Genomic DNA, 15860 nt, shown 5'->3' with positions numbered 1-15860 from the left:
AGAACATTTCAAAAGCATCATATGCAGCCTGAACCATATGCATGCGAAGTTAACCTACAGCAGAATGCAGATGCTTGGAACTCTGATAGCCGATGTTTTGGGAGATACTTGAAGAAAGTAGGCATAGTGTTGACCCAATGCTTGAGATAGGATTGAAAGGACAAAATTATAGTTTAAAATCCGATTCGTCATCACAGAATTTTGATACAGACGGCCAAACTTGTCCATGCTCCTTCCCTCTCGGCCAGGAGAGACTATGGCATAAACTTTAGCAGGATTGGATCGTTTTAACAAAGACTCCTTGAGAAGAGATTGATGGGACAGTTGAGACTTCTCAAATCCTTTACAATGAACCATCTATATAATGGCACTGCAGGAATAGAGTATGGGGTATCCAGATTTATCTGAAAGTCTGACAAAGAATGCCATTCAATGGGTAATTTGAGGGAATCCCTAGGAGGATTAGGCATACCCAGCTCTTCCAAATACGTCTTAGAGTATTTTGAATCAGACTCCAAGGCAATGTTGAGATCTTTACTCATTGACATAGAAACTTAGTAAAGGACACCGGATCAGAAGAGGGATGACCTTGTTGAGGTGAAGGTGAATGAGAGCCCCTCATGGCAGAGAAAGAAGGTGAAGCCTCTCTGAAATATTAGTGAAGATCTGAATCCATAGGCAAAGATGTGGAAGAAAGTCCACTCCTGGAATGAGCGGAAGAAGCAGAATGCTTTCTTTTGAGGAACAAGCTGTTGAAGAAAATCTCGCAGGAGAAGAACTCGACTGGTGAGAATCCTGTGGCTGCTGAATGTGAGGATCCATAATAGATTTCCTCGACAAGGGAGTTTGGTGGCCTCGAAGAATCTTGATGCCTCAATGAATGAGGTCTGCCTCAAGAAGAAGACCTGGGAATGTCTCGACAGATGATGTGGAGATGAACTATGCCTCGGAGAATGGGGCATTGAGTCGAAATGCAGCCTCGATGAGGAATGTCGAGGTGTCCGTGCCCTGTGCCTCGAAAAAGGCAATGCCTTAATGTTGTGAGGTAGGACTGGAAGTTGAAGATTGTGACCAGTCATGCTTCCCCCAAGACTTAATAACAGACCATAGACTTTTCCTCCAGGAATTTGCCCAAATCTTTCTTAAAACCAGCTACACCAGGGCTGCCCAAGTCCGGATCCTTGAGATCTGCTGGCAGGTCAGGTTTTCAGGATCTCCACAATGAACATGCGTGAGAGAGATTTGCATACCAAGAAGGCAGTGCAGGGCAAATCTCTCTCATGCATATTCATTGTGGAGATCCAGAAAACCTGGCCTGCCAGTAGATCTCGAGGACTGGACTTGGGCAGCCCTGAGCTACACTATCCGCTTTTACCACAACCTCTAGCAACGCGTTCCAGAGTGAAAAATATTTCCTCCTATTTGTTTTAAAAAATATTTCCCTGCAATTTCATCGCGTGTCCCCTGACTCTGAGGGATGTAGAAGGTATTCAAGAAGGTTATAAGAAGAAAAAAGGATCTAGGGCCTTGCACACCAGAAAGCAAACCTTTTCCATTTGAAACCTCCTAGTGGAAACTCTTCTGGAAACCAACAGAACTTGAGATAGTACCCCCCCGCACTGAAATGGCCCGTGCTGCTCCCGATTCTCATAGGAAACTCAATGAGCGTCATGGAGTAGTGCGGACAATTCAGCGCAACTCCCCGCGCTAGAAACTGCTATCGCAGTTTCGTAAAAGGAGGCCACAGTGTCTGGTAAGTTCAGGAAATCCACTGCTACCCGTTCTCAATATCCAAGCACTGAGAGCTAGAGACCAAAGGAAGGAATGTAGTAGGGCCCTCAAAAAAACATACCAAACCAGTGGATTTGGTCCATTTTTATTCAACAATCCCATACAAAGTCAAACTACCGTTTTTTAAAAAACCAAAAAAAACAGGACAGTTATGTTGAACATCTCAAAGATATTTTAGACTGGCTTCTTTTGGATTGTTATCTTTATCACGATGGATGATCTGCATCAGCAGCTTTGTAAACAGACTACATATGAAGACTGAACATCTAATTTATCTTTTATAAACAGTTATATTGATTTGACTTTGAGACATTCTAGACCACTACTCGCATGGTCTGCAGAAGAAATCCATTACAGGTTTTTCACTCTACCTCTAGTATACTTCACAGGCTAGTAATAGCACTCCTTTAGCAGTCAGTACCCAAGCATAGAGAGGCACACTCATCTGTGAAGTAGAGGCCACCTGTAACTAACAGTCTAAACTATTATTCTGCTCAAACAATTAAATAGTACCGTTAACCTCCAATAGAGGCGTCAAAGGAGTTCAGAACTACTCCCACAGACTCCATATGTACAAACTCTTGTGTAACAGCCCAAAGGGTTGACCAGTCTCCAAGAAAACAGATTGGATAAGTAGGGACTGAAATTTGAAATCAGAATCTGAAACAGGCACAGCAAGGACAGGGGCGGGGGTCTAAGAATGTCTTACCTATCTACTGGAAAATAACTACCAGGATAAATACATAGTCTCTTTTCCAGTGGCAATAGGCGAGACATTCTAGACCATAGGGATGTACAAAAGCAATCCCCAAGAAAGCTAGGGTGGGCTTAGCATGTGCCGGCCCTTAAGAGACCAAGGACCCAAATAGCAGAGTCCTGTCAGGCAGCAACATCCACTCTGCAGAAATTGGCAAACATGTGAAAATAAGACCAACTGTCACCGCCCGTGCAAATCTCAAAAGAAACAGGATCTATCTTCCATCCATGAAGAAGCTACACTCATGTCAGAAAGCACCTTAACATAAATAGGGGATAGTAGCCCCCGCAAGAATGTAAGTGGACTAAAGGGCTCTATGGTTCCATCTAGAGATCACAGCTTATAGAAGTGGGAGAACCCCACAGGAGCAAATGAGCCACCACTAAAGGTGGTCGAGAAAGTGAAAGAGTCGCTAATAATACAGGAGCATCCTTCGCATGGTCCAAGTTCTTTAGCAGACAAATGCCGAGCTTGAAACCCGGCAGCTGAACAACCGGGAAACACACTTCAAGATGGACATGGAAAGCAGAAACCACTTTTGGTAAAAAGAAAGAAAGGAACTGTCTGCTCTCAGGAACTCGAAGCAATAGGGTGTTGACATGACAATGCCAGCCATCCGCTATGGTCCCAAGAGAGAGAGCGACTAGAAGAAAACAGTCTGGAGAGTTAAATCCTGGAGAGCATCATCTCTCAGTGGATCAAAAGGAGGCCTGGCAGAAGCCAGACTGCACTACATTAAGGTCCCAGATTGGGAACGGATTCTTAATAGACAGCCAGACCCGAAGAGTTTTGGCAAAAACCGAGCAATATCCAGATGCAACTCCAAGAGAACTGCGAATCCTGGGATCTAGAACTGGAGAGACCGGCCACCGGGATCCACAGAGACGCCACCATGAGGCCTTTATCCAGACCCGCTTGGAGAAAACAAGGACCTGTGACACCTTAGTCGAATAAGAGTTACGCCGGGTCAGCTGAGCCATGAGGGAAGCTCCCTTGGGCTGCCACAAAGCTGCGGACACTCCTGCGTCCAAGGATGCAAGCTAGAAATAGCCCGAGCTTTCCATAAAGGACCCTCCAGAGAGTCAAAGTGCTCATGGAACTATGAACTCATATCTGGATGCCACGAAAAGTCACAGATTGCAAACAAATGCTGCAGAGCTAGGGAGTAAAAGTTGAAGAAATGAAAAGGAATCCACAGTCAACTCTGGTAAAGATACAGCGATGAGATCCTGTAGCGTCTCAGACTTAAACAAGTGCCTGACAGTCAGATCTTCTCTAGGATCTGGTGCCCCAAAGGGATCTTGTGCATCCAGCACTTAAATCCATATTCCCAAATCTGGGAAGTACAGCACTGAACAAAAAAAAGGATCAGGTAGGTCCGAGAGCAGCCACTGGGACCCCGGAATGGCGAAGACGGAAGTACAGAGACGACACCCCCCCCCCCTCCCCGAAGCTACTCAGTCTGCCGAGATATGAGATGCAGGAGAAACAGAAAAGCAACCAACAGGCCGGAACCCTGGAGTAAAATACGGATCTGCAAAATCGTCCTAAATTCTGAGAAGGTATCTGGACCCTGGGCATAGAGGCACCCTTAGATGACTCCACTGGTGCTTCTTAGGCTGCGGAGAATCCGTCTTGCGGCAGACAGACAAAGCCGCAGAACCAAGCCCCAAAAATAAATGCGTCCGCCCCAATGGGCTAGCTGAGTGTGTAATCATCTGCTTTTGTGAAGGGGAGGCTGAACCAATAGTTTACCACCCCCCCTGACTATGCCACGCGGTATGTGGTGCAAAAACGCTCTATAAATGCGGCAATTTTTTCCCAAATTTGGTATGAATCCTGTCACACAGCTATTCCCTGCTCTGACTGGCAGGCGGCTTAGCTGTGCTGAATCTTGATCTATTGGCGTGGCTTCCCCAGGACAGAGGAAGGCTTTTCAGGTAAAACAGCCCTAGGCTCCTGCCTAGTCCTGCCAGGCCACACTGGGATACTTTGCCAATAAAAAGGTGAGACACAATTCAAGTATGTTCCAATTCTAATCCTCAGGCTTTATTGAGGCAGGGGTGGGGGGTCTAAATACTTTCAGCCACCCTCATGGAATGCAAAAAAAAAAATTAAGCACAAAACAAAAGATAGCATACAGTTTGTCAGAAATGGCTTGAGAAACCAAGCATGGCATGCAGTTCCAATTCCCTGGGCTTTCTCTGCTTTAAAATAAAGTCCTCTTCACCAGGGTTCACATAAACAGAAATGCCATGAAAATAAACTTCCAAACTTTAGAAATAAAGTTCCAAGCTTCCCAGCTAATCTTGCTGGGTAAGGTGCCTAGTTTTCAGAGCAGACTCCTAGGCTCATTAGCATCAGCTGAGATTCCCAGCCGATGGAGCACAGCAGGGTATTGATAAGCTGTTAGGTTTACAAAGGCTTTAACATACTATCAAAGATAGCAGACAACAACCTCCGGCAGGGGCAGTCTCTGAGTAAACCAGAGAGGTTTTCCTGCATTCCTTAATCAAGGCCAGCTGGTCTCAGGTTACAGAGAGCCAGCACACAAACACAGCTTTGCTTCACTTCCCCTCATGGACTAACCTCCATTCCCTCTGGGTTAGAGTCAGCTTCCAGAAGCACTTCGGTGGTGTCCATTGCCTTAAGCTTTCTCATGCAGCTGGGGTCAGGCTTGGGAAGTCCTCTGCCATCTCCATGTCCTCACTACTGTGGGGTTGAGGAGGGAGACTTCACTTCTCATCTGCCTCTCTGCTATGCTGCTGGTGCCTTTTCCTTGATTCCTCAGCTTCATCTCTATTCCTGTCCCTTCTCTCAGGGCTCTGCTTTTACGTGTGTCATAGCCCCACACCTCTCTCCTAGGAGCAGGGGGGTTGGGCAGGAAATCCCTAGGGAAAATAACGCTGGTTTCTTCTAGGCTGATAATGTGCATACCTTGCAGGACTAGGTATCCACTTCTCAGTAAAAGTCATATCAGGCTTTCTGATGAACTTATTCTGCTAAGGCATTCTCTGCTGTATATTCTTAGGTTTAAACCCTTCCTGCTCTACCTCACTGTCTGAGGGGTAGTCAGCCATTTCACTATCCTTACTTTTAACCTGGTCAGCTCTCCTGACCAGAGACTGTGCTCTGCTTTTATCCATTACAGGGATAAAGCTGGCTACGGGTTTGTCACAATCCACACAAGGAGACCCTAAGGACTCCATTCCAGCAATTTTCCTGGCAAAATTTTGAATTTTACAGAAGCAGGGAAAAGTTGAAAAAAATCTAATTAAAAATTCAAATTGGCAAACGGACCTGAATTTACTTAAAAACAGTTTTTTGTGGAGTGTGACATATGCACTGTTTTTTTGCTTTAAATGTGGGCTGTCATACCAAATAACACTAGGTTGAGGAACTAGTAAGTAAGTAATTTATAATTTTCAATTTATTTTCTTGATCTTTAACTCATCTCTTATTGTTATTTGATTGACACTGAGGTTGAAATGATTTATTTTACTACGTGTGATCTGAGTTTTGATGGAACCTGGAATTTAACACAAATGGATAAACCATCTCCTCTTGGGGGAGTCTAAATCTATTTTATTTTAAGATATTTGGGGTTTTACTTTCTTTTTTAGGATTTAATATATTGTTTATATGTAAGATGAAAGTTTCATACACGTATCCAATACAGTTACACATTGTTGAACACCAACATGTAGGATATTTGCATTTTTAAAGCCAGAGACATTGGCCATTGTATAGGTTTAAGTTTATTTATATTTTTATTTGTGTAATTTGATTGTGCATTTTTTAACATATGTGAGGTTATGTATTATTTGTGCTTTAGTATTTGCGTAGTTACTCTCTAGTAACACAATATATTTTTTTGTATTGTTTTACTATCTATTGCCCCTGACACAGTCAACGGGGTGAACGTGGCCTTGTTGGGCAACAATGTTAAACAGCTGGGAATTTTTAAGAAGCTAAAAACACTACTTTCTTAAAGGACTGCTCTTTGTTTATCTTCCACGCTGCTGTTTTGGCATTTTATATACTGGTACTGTATTATGTTTTAACTCTTTCTTAATTGTTTAAAAGGTTCAACCAATGTGTTTAGGTAAAGAAATATTGTTTTATTATAGGTTTTTGTTAATATGCAAATTGGCAGAGTTATTATTTTAATTTTGAATAGCGAGCTTCTTCTGCCCACTTAAACCACAGTGAATATTGACCCCATTGTCTCTATGGTCCAAACATGCAAATATCCTACACGTTGGTGTTCAACACTGTGTAACTGTATTGGCTACGTGTATGAAACCTTCATCTTACATATAAACAATATATACATGTACGAAACCACTAGCTACCTTCTGCTTCTGAGTTAACAGATAAAAAAAATAGCTGCAGTTAAATGAAATTACTTGATGTTAACAAAATTCAATCAGTGCTGTTCAAATGTAACAGTGTAAAATGGAGCTGTAGAAAAAAACAGAAAATCTGAAATTCTTTGAAAAAAAATATGGATGTCAAGTGAAAAAGCTGACCCAAGGTGCAATGCAAAGACACTAATTTTAACAATTTTTTAAAAAGTCACATGACACTCCATGAAAGAAATGTGACCATGGGATTTGCATTTGTGGGGAGGATGGAACTAATGTGAGTGGTTCTGTATAACAATTATGATGTTGAATCTCCCTGTTCCATACAGCATGTTAGAAAAGTTTAATAGTTTGTGATTCTCTGCTCTTATAGGCCTCCATGGCTGGTGTCATGGTTGTTGCAGTTGCCTGGGGTCTCGCTGTATCTGGAAAGGTAGATACAGCTGCTGTAGATCAACTGCTGTAGATCAGCAGCTGTAGATCAACTGCTGTAGATCAAACTGCTGTAGATCAAACTGCTGTAGATCAAACTGCTGTTTCATCAAGGATACACAGAGAATCACAAATGATTGTTACAGTTGTCTGAATCTATCTTCATTTGGGTAAGTAGAACCAATGTTTCAGCCATCATGCTGTGGCTTTCTTCAGGGCATGCTGTGAGGTCTGAAGTTTGTCTTTATATATAGTGGGTCCTATAACCTGATTGGCTGGGTTTTGAGGTGATTGAGTCAGGAAAGTTTTGTGTCATGAATTTTACTTTCTTGCCCAAATTCAAATTCATGACCAACAAACTTTCCTGCCTCAATCACCTCAAACCCCAGCAAATCAAGTTACAAGGCCCATTATATATATATATATAAAGAAAACTGCAGACCTCGCAGCATTTCCTGAAGAAAGCCACAACATGATGGCTGAAACATTGGTTCTACCTACCCAAATGAAGATAGATTCAGACAACTGTAACAATCATTTGTGATTCTCTGTGTATCCTTGATGAAACAGCAGTTGATGAAATAGCAGTGGTGAATCATGAATTTAGACAGTGAACAATTTTCAGAATGCCGACTTTGGGGGCAAGTTATCAAAGGAACCTACTATTAACATATGTTATTTTACTCTCATTGCATAAAATGGGATCTGTGATAAAACAGTAAAAGTTAATATCAAATAACCTGTCTTAACAGCAGCCCACGATGATAACCTCCCTCCTTAGACCCATGTAATTCTGAAGACCTTATTCGTTAAGTGTTGCAGGACATCAGTATCATATATGGGACACGTCTCTAATATTGTATTCTTTCTCCTTACCTTTGCTCCTTGAGTAGAGCCTCTTCATGCTGGCGGTTTTCATGGCACCAAGTTTGCAGCTCATTCTGCATGGCATCCATATCTTCCTGAATATAGTTCATGATTTACCCAGAGGGAGGGGCACTGGCGGCACAGCATTTGAATTGAGGTACGCAACTTCTCAATCTCTTTTGATACTATGTCCTTTTCCTTCATCTTTGCTGCATCAGACAACTGTGGTTTCCCCTAGTTTCAGTTGAAAAGAAAATTAAGAACTTAGATGATACAGTCAACAATGCAGATTCAAATAATTAAATTCACACATTATGGGATAGTAATTTTTTTTTCGATTTCAAATATGTTTATTGAGTTTCAAAGAAAATCAAAAAAACTCTGTGGAGTGACGATGTTCCTAAATGGACTTTATTTGAAAGTATCAAAGTTCCAAAGGTACACTAAAATCATCCACATAAAATAATTCCATCCACATAAAAGTAAATCATCCACATAAGAGCCTTAAAGGACCTAGTCCGCTAGGGATACAGGACCCAACACGGTCCGCGTTTCGACAAAAAGTCTTCTTCAGGGGTCCCTGGGGGTCCTATAAAGGTGTGTACGTGGGAAACAATTGTGTGGTGAACCAGAAGTGAGACACTGCTTGCATTTGCAATGGAGTTTCAAATACAAAATAGAGAAACAAATAATGGAGCAGAAACATCAAATAACAAGTGAACAATGAGGTTCAAGAAAACCATCAGGAAATCCAGAAGGTTAATATACAAAATATCTCATATAGAACCTTAGGAGGATAACCAGATGGTCCAAAAGGGACCAAATATAATCTTGAAGAGGAAGAGAAAAAGAGGAGAGAAAAAGAGGAGAGAAAGGAAAGATGAGAAGAAAAAGAGCAAAGCCATGGAGATATTAAGGAAGTGAAGCAATTATATAAAAAGTGCAGGATGGACATCCCGACCCCATATGGGGTAGCAGAGAAGGGAAGAGGATAAAGACGGTACCATCAGAACCATAGGGAAAGACAACGGTTAAGGAGAGAAATGTTGAATAGATTCCCAAATTCGGGAAATAAGCAGAGCTCTGTTTGAAAATTCTGCCGCTTTCGTCTCATACAAATGGATCATAAGCACAGTGTTCCACCAGAAGACAACATTAAGTAAGTCTGCAGACTTCCAATTGTGAAATATCATTTGAATCGTTATAGCGATCAGTATATTAAGAAGAGATTGTTGACTAGCAGAAAGAGGGTCTGACACCGCTAAAGCTCTAAAAAGTAAGATATCAAATGAGAATTCAGAGGAAATAGGTATAATACGGTGGATAAGGCGCCATATTCGTGCCCAAAACTCCTTAAGAATGGGACATGCATATATCATATGATGAAGATCCCCTAACTATGACGCACAGTGCCAACATAGATTGGAATCTCTGAGATCTGCCATAAACATCTTATTGGGCGTCCAGAAGGCTTTATAAGCAAGAAAATATAAAGATTGAGATAAGCTGGCAGATGCCGTTGGACAAACAATTTTACTGAAATAATGATCCCAATCCTGGTCAGAACCACGCCAAGGAGTGTGGGATGACCAAGCATCAGTAGATCTCGTGGATCTAGGATATAAATGGGATCGGAGTTCTTTATAAAAGAGGGACGTGGTATGATCAAGTACCAGACCCATATGTGAGAATGTCATAAAGGCAGAAGTCGGAGGATATGTAAAGATGGAGGGAGATTATTTCTTCAAGCAATGAGAGAGTTGTATCCAATGAAAGCATTCTGAGGGTAACTTGTCCAGGAAGGGCAAACTTGTCCATGATCTGAGAAAAAGAAAGGAGCATCCCATTGTCCAAGATCTGATTCAATGTCCAAATCCCCCTATCCATCCAAGAGCCCCAACAAATAAAACGATTATCAATTCGGAAGGAGGAGTTATTCCATAAAGGAGAAGAAGCCGTAAGTCGTCTATCGGATCTAGAAATATGATCAAAATGTTGGATCGCTTGGAGAGTAGCACAGATGGCAACAGACTTAGAGGATAGCGAAGAGGGGGAGAGGAACGGTAAGCAAGATAGCGGAATCAGCCGCACAATATGTTGTTCAATGCGAAGCCAGGCAGTTAGATTTTGGGATAAGGAAGGGTCCTGGGTCTACAATGAGCTATAGCGAAGGAGCGATGTGATGTGGTAAAGGAAAAAAATCCGGAAATCCCATGCCCCCATTTTCTTTAGAGGACTTAAGGATTTTCAACGAAATGCGAGGGGTCTTGTTACACCAGAGATAAGCTGATAATTTGCTCTCGATGGTTTTGTAGAACTCCTTTGGGGCCAGCCTAGGTAGCATAGTTAGATATTTATAGTGACCAAACCGCACCATAACCCAAATTCACTCATCTACCCTAAAACAATTCACAACCACCAACAGAAACCACCACCCTTAACTGTGCCTACTTAAACGTCAGAGCCCCTGGTTCAAAAACAGAACTTATAAAAACCTGGATAAAAAAAGAAAACCTAGACTGCCTCTTCCTCACAGAAACCTGGCTAACATCGGACACAGACCCAAGAATTACAGAAGTCTGCCCAAAAGGATACAAAATTACAGTGACCTGCAGAGAGAAAAAAAGAGGAGGTGGATTAGCGATCTTACTCAAAGACTCCCTAACTTTAAAACATATTGGAAAAAACTTCCACCCCTTACATGGACCTTTTAGCATGTCAAATCTCTTCCACCGCACTGAAAAACTCACTAAACTGCATGCTCTGTTATATAACACCAGGAAACTGGGCCATGGTTAGATCCGAATTTGAAAACTTCATATACCAAAACTCTCTTACAGCAGCACACAATCTTATCCTAGGAGACCTAAACCTTCATCTTGAAGACCATTCATCCAAGCCAGTAGACAATCTACTTTCTTTCCTCAATGCCCTATCCTTCCAAATTTTAAACCCACAAACTACTCATGAGAAAGGACACCAACTGGACATTGCAGCCTTCATGACCCATCAAACATCTACTTCAGAAATTCAAACATCTAATGGAACCTGGTCCCCATCCCTCTGGTTAGACCACTACACTTACACCTTCAACATCATCTGGACCAAAAACAAATCCAAACCAATATCCAAAATAGTAACCTACACATCACGCAAACGCATCGAGCCCGCAATTTTCTGGTCAAAACTAGACGAAACAATCCAAGAAGACAACCCCAAAGACTTCATTTCACACTGGGGCTATTTGAGCAACAACATCCTTGATGAACAAGCCCCACTTCGAACCAAAATCATAACATGCAGACGATCAGACCAATGGTTCAACGAAGAATTACTCCTACTCAAGAGACAATGTAGACGTCTGGAAAGAAAATGGAGAAAAACCAACCAAGATCACACGAAAACCGCCTGGAAAAAAATTAACAAACAATACAAACTTCTATTAAAAGAAAAGAGAAAAAAAACATTACACCAACCTAATAGGCACGGAAACCCAAGACACCAAAAAACTATTCCAAATATTAAAAGATCTAACTAACACCATACCCTATTTGACCACTAACAATAACTCCTCCCCTTCAGCCTCCCTCCTAGCTGAACACTTCAAGAATAAAATTACAAACACCAGAGCTACTCTCATTAGTAACCCAACCCACCTACTCGAAGTCACAATACTCCCCACAGAAAATGAATCTTGTGCTGCAGACAGATCTTGGTCCCAATTCCCTAAGATACATTGGAAGTACAGCCACGCATCATGTGAACTCAACCACTGCCCGCCATATCTCCTGTCATCAGCGAGCACTAAGTTCCGTACCTTACTCCTACACTGGATACAAACCATGCTCACAGATGGCATTTTCCCGAATGACCTCAGCGAAATCATCACCCCAATCTTAAAAGACCCAAAAGGACCAACAGACCTCTCATCCAACTACAGACCAATAGCCTCAATACCTCTATATATCAAACTAACAGAAGGATTAGTAGCCAAATTCCTCACCAACTATCTCGAGGACCATAACTTACTCCATCCCACGCAATCCTTCTTCAGAACTAACTTCAGCACAGAGACACTACTAGGCTCCCTTATCGACACAGCAAGACAACACCTCAGCATTGGAAAAAAAATGCTGCTCATACAGTTGGACCTGACGGCGGCATTTGACCTGGTAGACCATAACATCCTACTGCAAATCTTGGACTCAATAGGCATCTCAGATAAAGTATACTCATGGTTTGAAGGTTTCTTAAAATCCAGAACATACAAAGTAAAATCAGACAAAGAAAAATCCAAACCTTGGTCCAACCCCTGCGGCGTTCCACAAGGGTCCCCAATGTCCCCTACTCTCTTCAACCTATATACGGCCTCTCTTGGCGTTTACCTGAACAAACAAGGCCTAACCTCTTATAGCTATGCTGATGACATCACCATCCTCATTCCTTTCGACCAACCAATGCTCTTAATGTCGGACACACTACACAGAACTCTAGCTACAGTTACGACTTGGGTGGAAGACCACAAACTGAAACTCAACCCAGACAAAACTAAATTCATCCTCCTAGAAAATAACAAAATCCCAACCATAACCAACTTAGAAATCAACTCTATCAACTACCCTTTGCAAACCACCCTAAAACTTCTAGGTATGACTATTGACAGAGGCAGCACCATGCAACCACAAATTAACAAAACAATACAGAAATCTTTCGCAGTTATGAAAAACTTTAGACAAGTCCGAAAATTCTTCAAAAAAAAACACAATTTCAGCTCCTAGTACAATCTCTAATCCTAAGTATCCTAGACTATTGCAACATCCTCTACCTCCCCTGCCCTGCAATAATGATTAAACAACTACAGACAATTCAGAATACAGCTCTGAGACTCGTCTATTCATTGGCTTCCAATCCAGGAAAGAATACAATTTAAATTCTACTGTATACTATTTAAAACTATAAATGGAGACAGCCCAACCTACCTAAATGACCGCCTCATCCAAACCACCTCTACCAGGCATAGAAAAACACACACCCCATTCACTTACCCACCAATCAAAGAAGTAAAACGGGAAAAACTATACAACGGACTACTGGCCACTCAGGCAGCGAAGATAGACAACCAAGTCTCCAACCTATTGACAACAACCCCAGACTACAAGATGTTCAGAAAGGAAATAAAAACTATACTCTTCAAGAAATCCCTTAATAAAGCTTAATACCATGATAAAGCTTAACACCCCTCTTACCATCCCCTCCCTAACCCCAGATCCTACTTTTCTCTCTCTTGGAAACCTTCTCTGATCTAACGTTGTAGCCCTTCTTCCATAACTCTTTTTGTAATCCGCTTTGAACCGAAAGGTAATGGTGGAATAGAAATCCATAATGTAATGTAATATTGCTCTAGAACTTCATATTCAGAAACAGTGGCTATAGAAAGGCTAAATCTTCTTTTAAAACATTTCTCTTTTGTTGCCTTGCAGTCTGGAAGTAAAAAGGAGTGTTTGTTCTTTGTGCACTACCAGATTTCCCCTTTATCGTATTTCATATTTAGCTTCTTATGTTCCACAAATATCTTCACAGGAAAACCTCTCATCTACATAATTTTCTTCTAGAATTAGATTGCAGTCTATAAGGAAATCAGCTTTTATCTGGCATTATTTTGTGAAATGCTCTACTCAATTATTGTTAAAGTGAGAATTGCAATTGCTGTCTTGGGTGTTTGGGAGTAAGGCTCAAAGAGTGAGGCATGGGTGTGCGTTTTTCCCAACTATTTTATCATGTGTGTTCCTCTTTTTCTAAGCAAGGATTGTAACTTTATTTCAGTTATGTATATTTTGATTGTTTTCTTTCTCCTGCATTTCTGTGATGCTGTTTTATAAACCTGCTTAATTGTTTTAGTGAAGTGTTATAGGGGGCTCATTCCCCCCCCCCAAAAAAAAAAGTATAAATAATTAAACAGGGAAATCAACACACATATGGCCACAAAACATCCAGTATGTCACCAATCCTCAACTAGATAGTGAAATTTACTATCAGTTATTTTGCAAAATAACTGATAGTAAATTTCACTATCTAGTTGAGAATTGGTGACATATCAGATAGAGCACCCTTAAATTGGATTAATTATTGTGCATTGTGTGATTCACAAAACATCCAGAGCATCTCCCGGTTCTAGTCACCAAAATCCAGGGGTGGCGTCAGGGGATGTGCATCCTGTCACCATAACAGATAGCATCTGAAAACATGCCTGGACTTAGATCTACATTAAAAGCGAATAAGGTGAGGAACAAATTATCTTTTGATCTACTAGTGATTTGATTGTAACCATCCCCTTTCCTTCTCACCTGCCCCTACCTTTCTCATACCACACTCATACCTGTCAATCCTTTCAACCTCCCTTCCTACCTGCTTGTTGTCTCACCCACGGTTCCAGTTTGTCCACTCCCAGTCAGTCACCATGCTCTGTGTTGCTGCCTTGTCTGTGTGTGTTTGCATTGTGTGCTTTAAGCTGGAGAGTGTGTGCTGATTCCTGCAGCTGCATGTATCTGAGTTCCATGTGCTGGGAGTGGGACAGTGCATAGGCGTCAGAACGGAGGGGGGGACCACAGGGGCTGTGGCCTTCCCCAAAATTACCTCTTACTTTTATCCCTGGTGGTGCAGCAGGCAGGAGTGAGCTTTCTGCGCTCCTGCCCCGCTGCTAACCCAGTCGGTCGCAGCTGGTTTCTTCAGCCGCTGAGCATCAATGAGCAGGAGTGCGCTTTGGTGCTCCTACTCGGCACTCAAAGAAGCTGATGAGCGTCGAGCAGAAGCGCCAAATCGCATTCCTGATCATTGATGCTCAGCAGCAGAAGAAAACAGAGTGCTGAGCTCAATAGACCTTAGTTAGCTTTTCTTATGTTCTCGGAGAAAATCTGTGCTGGAAAGGAGGTGAAGCATAGAAGGGAAAGAGTTTGTGTTGGAGCTGAGGGAGTGTGTTTAGGGAGCAGAGTGACAGTGCTGGGCCGTATCAGGAGAAGTCTGTGAAAGAGACTCTTGTTTGCATTGTTGCTGTTGTTCCCTGGACACTATACTTTGACTTTCTCTACTCTTCAGGCCAGAGGAGGTAGGAGGACGGGGCAGGGTGCAGAGTGAGTGAGCGAGGGAAGGGGGCTGGGTGCAGAGTTTGACGGGGGAGGGGCTGGGTACAAAGGGCTGGGTACAAAGGGAATCACTAAGGGATTGGGCCCAATCCGGCCAAGTCCGACAAATTCACAAAAGTATAATATGCAGATGGGGTGATTGGAGGAATGCCCCATCTGTCTGCATGGATCGCGTATGCGCAGACCATCAGAGCCGTGATATTTTTTATTTTTTATAGTTTTGAGCCCTGCAAGCCTGTGGTTTTAACCCGCGGGGAAGGGCAGTGCAGGGTGGCAGGACTTCGGGGCAGAGAGGAGATTCGGAGCAGTGCAGGGCAGCAGGACTTCGGGGAAATTCAAGGCAGTGCAGTGCAGACTTTGGGGCAGAGAGCAGGAGATTTGGGGCAGTGCAGGACTTCAGGGCAGAGAGCAGGAGATTCAGAGCAGTGCAGGGCAGCAGGACTTTGGGGAGATTCGGGGCAGTGCAGGGCGGCAGGACTTTGGGGCAGAGAGCAGGAGATTCAGAGC

General features: G+C 42.5%; 2 protein-coding genes across 2 annotated transcripts in view; both read right to left on the bottom strand.

Annotated features, from left to right (window-relative positions):
• Positions 1–8323, bottom strand: part of LOC117360686 (TRAF3-interacting protein 1-like) — a 60087-nt gene extending 51764 nt beyond the window's left edge. The window contains exon 1 of the mRNA XM_033944882.1: positions 8224–8323. Within this exon, the coding sequence (XP_033800773.1) occupies positions 8224–8303 (80 nt within the window). The 5' untranslated portion in view covers positions 8304–8323. The remainder of the gene's footprint in view (positions 1–8223) is intronic.
• Positions 8324–8346: 23 nt separating this feature from the next.
• LOC117360389 (TRAF3-interacting protein 1-like) overlaps positions 8347–15860 on the bottom strand; it is a gene marked incomplete at its 3' end in the record, with an annotated part of 741717 nt that continues 734203 nt past the window's right edge. Inside the window, exon 13 of the mRNA XM_033944098.1 lies at positions 8347–8448. Coding sequence (XP_033799989.1) covers positions 8347–8448 — 102 coding nt within the window. The remainder of the gene's footprint in view (positions 8449–15860) is intronic.

The sequence above is a fragment of the Geotrypetes seraphini genome, chromosome 5 (assembly GCF_902459505.1).
Source record: "Geotrypetes seraphini chromosome 5, aGeoSer1.1, whole genome shotgun sequence".
Classification (NCBI taxonomy): domain Eukaryota; kingdom Metazoa; phylum Chordata; class Amphibia; order Gymnophiona; family Dermophiidae; genus Geotrypetes; species Geotrypetes seraphini.
Note: the sequence above shows the minus strand (reverse complement) of the source record. Positions and strands in the feature narration are given on the sequence as shown.